Genomic DNA, 5779 nt, shown 5'->3' with positions numbered 1-5779 from the left:
GGAAAAAAAAAAAAAAAAAAAAAAAAAAAAAAAAAAAAAAAAAAAAAAAATTGGCAAAGGAAGTGCATAGACATTTCTCAAAAGAAGACATATAAATGGCCAACAGATATATGAAAAAATGCTCAACATCACTAATCATTAGGGAAAGACAAATTAAAACCACAATGAGATAGCACTTCTGTATTAGTCCGTTTTGGGTTGCTATAACAGAATACCTGAAACTGGGTAATTTATAAAGAAAGAGGTTTATTTGGCTTACAATTCTGGGACGATTCTGGGACGGTTGCATCTGGCACAGGCCTCAGGCTGCTTCTACTCATGGCAGAAAGTGGCAGGCAGCCAGCAGGTACAAGCCAATCACATGGCGAGAGGAAGCGAGAGAGAGAGAGAGAGAGAGAGAGAGAGAGAGAGAGAGAGAGAGAGAGAGAGAGAGAGAGGAGGTGCCAGGGTCCGATAAACAACAAGCTCTCGTGGGACCTAATAGAGTGAGAACTCACTGACTACCCCTCCTCCCCCAGGGAGAGCATTAATCCATTCACTAGGGATCCGCCCCCATGACTCAATCAGTTTCTAACACTGCTACACTGGAGATCAAATTTCCACATGAGTATTGGAGGGGACAACACATCCAAACTCCATCAACCTCACACCTGTCAGAATGGCTATTATTAAAATGTTGAAAGCTAACTGCTGGTGAGGATGTGGAGAAAGGGGAATCTGTATACACTGTTGGTAGGAATGTAAATTAGTACAGCCTTATGGAAAACAGTATGGAGGTTCCTCAAAATATTAAAAATAGAAATACCATATGATTCAGCAATCCCACATGTGGATATATATCCAAAGTATGTGAAATCAGTATGTCAAAGAGATATCTATACTCCCATGTTTACTGCAGCATTATTTACAATAGCCACGTTATGGAATCAATCTAGGTATCTATCAGTGGATGAATGAATAAGGAAAATGTGGTATATATACACAATGAATTACTATTCAGCCTTTAAAAAGAGGGAAATTCTGTCATTTGCGACATGTATGAACCTGGAGGACATTAGGCTAGTTGAAATAAACCAAGCACAGAAAGACAAATACTGCATGTTCTCACTGACACGTAGAGTCTAAAACAATTGAACTTATAGAAGCAGAGAGTAAAACTGTGGTTATCAGAGGCTGAGGGCTGGGGGGAATGGGTAGATGTTGGTCAAAGGGTATAATGTTTCAGTTAGACAAGAGGAATAAAGGATAAGTATTTGAGGTGATGGAATGTTAATTAGCTTGATTTAATCAATCCACGTTGTATACATATATGATAGAATCACTTTCCACTCCATAAATACGTACAATAATAATTTGTCAATATTCAATTTAAAAAAACAGAACAGAGTCCAGAAATAGATCCCACAAATATGGCCAACTGATTTTTTACAAAACTGTAAAAACAATTCAATGGAGGAAAGCTAGTCCTTTCAACAAATGGGGTTAGAACAATTGGAAATCCAAATGTAAAATAATGAACCTCGACCTAATCCTCATATCTTATACAAAAATCAATGCAAAATGGATCATAGGTCTAAATGTAAAACCTAAAACTATAAAGCTTAAAGAAGAAATAGGAGAAAATCTTCATGGCCTAGGGTTAGGCAAAGAGTTCTCAGACATGACATCAAAAACACAATTCATAAAATAAATGATCTGTAAATGGGACATTGTCAAAATTAAAAACTCTTGCTCTGCTAAAAAAGTTGATCTCATAGAAGTAAAGAGTAGAACAGTGGTTACTAGAGACTGGTGGGGGGAAGGGGAGATGGGGAGAGGATAAAAAATATTAGAGATAGAATGGGATCTAGGGTTCTATAGGAATATAGGGAGACTACAGTTAACAACAAAGTACTGCGTATCTTTGACTAGCTAGTCAAGATGATGTTGAATGTTCCTAACACAAAGAAGTGACAAATGTTTGAGGTGATGGATATACTAAGCACCCTGATATGATCACTGCATACAGTATGAATGTCCCAAATATCATACTGTACTCCATAAATATATACAATTACCACGGGTCAATTAAGAAAAATAAATTAAAAACAGAGAAATAGAGAGTAGAATAGTGGTTACCAGAGGCGGGGAATGGGAGTGGGGAGGGGACTGGGGCAAGGTTGGCAGACTAGTACAAAGTTACAAAGTTACATAGGAAGAATAAATTCTAGGTCCCTAGGGTAACAATAGCTAATAATATTGTATTGTATATTTCAAGATATCCAGAAAAAGAGGATCCTGAGTGTTATAACCACAAAGAAATGATAAATGTTTAGGTGACAGATATGCTAACTATCTTGATTAGATCACTAAACAATATATGCATGTATTGAAACAGTAAACTGTACCCCATAACACGTACAATGAAAAAAATAATAAATTAAAATTAAAAATTGTTGCTCTGCAAACAACACTGTTAAGATAATGAAAGGACAAGGCACACACTTGGAGAAAATATTTTATAAATTTATAAAGAACTCTCAAAACGCAACAGTAAGAAAATAATCCAATTTTAAAATGGGCAGAAACTTCTGACCAGACACTTCATCAAAGAAGATATACGAAAAGTAAATAAGCTTATGTAAAGACGCTCAACATCTTTAGTCATTAGGGAAATGCAAATTATAACAGATATTAAATGAGGTATCACTATATACCTGCTATAATGACAAAAATAAAAAGCACTGATAATACCAAGTGCTGACAAAAATGTGAAGCAACTGCAACTCTAATACATTGCCGGTGGAAATGAAAAATGGTTCAACCTCTCTGGGAAACAATTTGGCAGATTATTAAAAAGTTAAACATACCCTTACCATGTGACCCAGCAATCCAATCAGAAATGAAAACTCTAGAGAAATAAAAACATATGTTCACACAAAAACCTGTGTATGGATGTTTAAAGTAGCTCTACTTATAACTGTCAAAAACTGGAAAAAACCCAAATGTCGTTCAACAGGTGAATGGATAAATGAGCCATGGTACATCTAATTTATGGACTACCACTCAGCAATAAAAAGGAAAGAACTATCAATGCACACAACAACTTAGATTAATCTTCAGGGAACTGTGCTGAAGTGAAAAAAAATCCAATCCCAAAAGGTAACATACTGTATGATTCCATTTATACCACATTCTTAAAATGACAAAATTCCAAACATGGAGAACAGAGTAGTAGTTGGCAGGAGTCTAAGGATGGGTATGAAGGGGGAAGGGTGGTGGATGTGGCTATAAAAGGGCAACTTGAGGGATCTTTGCAGTCATGGAATTATTCTGTGCTTGACCATATAAATATCAATATCCTGATTTCCATATTATACTAGAGTGTTGCAAGATGTTATCATTGGGGGAAACTAAGGAAAGGGCACACAGGATTTCTCTGTATTATTCTTACAATCACATGTAAATAAATCATCTCAAAAGGAAAGGTTTAACTTTTAAAAACGGTTACATAATATATACAACCTCACTTATAAGACATTTTTTTCGTGAAAAGATAAAATTATAGTGACACAGAACAGATCTGTGGTTGCCTGAGGTTATAGGTAAGAGGAAAATCACTTGAAAGACAGGTAAGTTCCACAGGAGATTTTATTTCCAAATTACATTTTGACATGATGTCTCCAGCTCACTGAGGAATGCTGCAGGAAATACAGACACATGTCACTTAACAACAGGGATATGTTCTGAGAAGTACATAATTGGGCAGTATCATCATTGTGGAAATATCATAGAGTGTACCTACACAATCGGAAATATCAGAGAGTGTACTTACACAATCGGAAATATCAGAGGGTGTACTTACACAATCTTACAAACGTAGGCTATACAGTACAGCCATTACAATTTTATGGGACCACCACTGTATATGCGGTCCATCATTAACCGAAACATTTTTATGCAGTGCACGACTATCTGCAGGAAACCAGGAACTGCATTTATCATCAGGCTGTGGTTGAAGACAATTCCATTACCCACATGAAGACCTGGCAAAGAAGTGCTTTGAAACGCAATTCCAGGCAACTCTGACTTCCCCTGAGGACTCTGTACTCTCTGCTGATGACTAAGGTGAGCCAGGATACTGGTTACATTTCCCTTTGGCTGCCAGGAACCTCAAAGGGAAACTGGCAGCTCAACTTTAATATCTCTTCCACCCTAAGTCCTCCAAAGCATCTGCATTCTAATTTGGCCTCTCATTTTCCCTGATCCTCATCCTTATTTACAAATAATTTCCTATTTTATGGCAGAGATTCCTACATATCTCATTACATCCACAGTAAAAGAGAGAAAGGAAGAGACAGACAACATACTTACCTGGAGTTTGGCCATTTCCTGCTCTTCCTGGGAAAAAGCAGAGATGTGTGAAGGCTGAGCTGGAACTTCTGGAAAAGAGAAGAGCATACGAAAGATCCCATCAGGCATTCAGTTCCTAGAATTATCTGCCTAGAAATCCCCTCACACACCAGCCGGTCATGAGGCTGCTCTATGCAAGTATTTGTGCAAACATGAGGTTTTAACACCGACCTGTGTATTCTTGACTCTTTTCCTCATGTGAACCTTGTATGCAAAATGGTTCATGTATATTAAGTCGCATACTGACCCATTAAATGTCTTTCTAGGTATTTTCCTTAATGAAATAATTTATCATAACGTATACTAATTTCTCAGTAGGTACCTTCATATCAGGATTAACTTTAATAATGTCCAATTTAAATGATCCAAGTGTACCCGTGATAAAGGGTTAGTAATACAGAAATAAAAGGGATGAAGTGCTACACAGCTGTTAAAAATGTTACATGGAACTGTGCACATTATCTTTGTACTCTGTGGTACACATATCTCAAAAGTTTTTAAGGGCCGGCCTTGTGGCGCACTGGAGAGTGCGCCGCTTGGGAGTGTGGCGGCGCTCCCGCCAAGGGTTCGGATCCAATGTGGAGACCGGTTCCCACTCACTGGCTGAGCACGGTGCGGGCGCAACACCGAGGGATGCGATCCCGTTACCGGTCAGTAAAAAAGACAAAAAAAAAAAGTTTTTAAGATGGTATAGAAAAAAATTTACGCTTGGGCCAACCCCGTGGCGCACTCAGGAGAGTGCGGCGCTGAGAGCGCTGCAGCACTCCTGCCGTGGGTTCGGATCCTATATAAGGATGGCCGGCGCTCTCACTGGCTGAGCGCGATGCGGCCGGTCACAAAAAAGACAAAAAAAAAAAAAAAAAAAAAAAAAAAATAAGAAGTTTAGGGTAATCCAGCATAAATTTTTTTCTATACCATCTTACAAACTTTTGAGATATGTGTACCACAGAGTACAAAGATAATGTGCACAGTTCCATGTAACATTTTTAACAGCTGTGTAGCACTTCATCCCTTATATTTCTGTATTACTAACCTTTTATCACGGGTACACTTGGATCATTTAAATTGGACATTATTAAAGTTAATCCAGATATGAAGGTACCTACGGAGAAATTACGATACGTTATGATAAATTATTTCATTAAGGAAAATACCTAGAAAGACATTTAATGGGTCAGTATGTGACTTAATATACCTGAAGCATTTTGTGTACAAGGTTCACATGAGGAAAAGAGTCAAGAATACACAGGTCGGTGTTAAAACCTCATGTTTGCACAAACTCTTGCAGAGAGCGGCCTCATGACCCGGTGGTGTGTGAGGGGATTTCTAGGCAGATAATTCTAGGAACTGAATGCCTGATGGGATCTTTCATATGCTCTTCTCTTCT

The 5779-nt window shown here is 37.8% G+C and overlaps 1 protein-coding gene across 1 annotated transcript in view; it reads right to left on the bottom strand.

Moving 5' to 3' along the window:
* Positions 1-5779, bottom strand: part of ZNF182 (zinc finger protein 182) — a 51499-nt gene that overhangs the window by 43979 nt on the left and 1741 nt on the right. The window contains exon 3 of the mRNA XM_008592718.1: positions 4354-4421. Coding sequence (XP_008590940.1) covers positions 4354-4368 — 15 coding nt within the window. The 5' untranslated portion in view covers positions 4369-4421. The remainder of the gene's footprint in view (positions 1-4353; positions 4422-5779) is intronic.

The sequence above is a fragment of the Galeopterus variegatus genome, unplaced genomic scaffold (genome assembly GCF_000696425.1).
Source record: "Galeopterus variegatus unplaced genomic scaffold, G_variegatus-3.0.2 Scaffold8234, whole genome shotgun sequence".
Taxonomy (NCBI): Eukaryota; Metazoa; Chordata; class Mammalia; order Dermoptera; family Cynocephalidae; genus Galeopterus; species Galeopterus variegatus.
The sequence above is the reverse complement of the archived record's forward strand: the minus strand, read 5'-3'. Positions and strand labels throughout refer to the sequence as shown.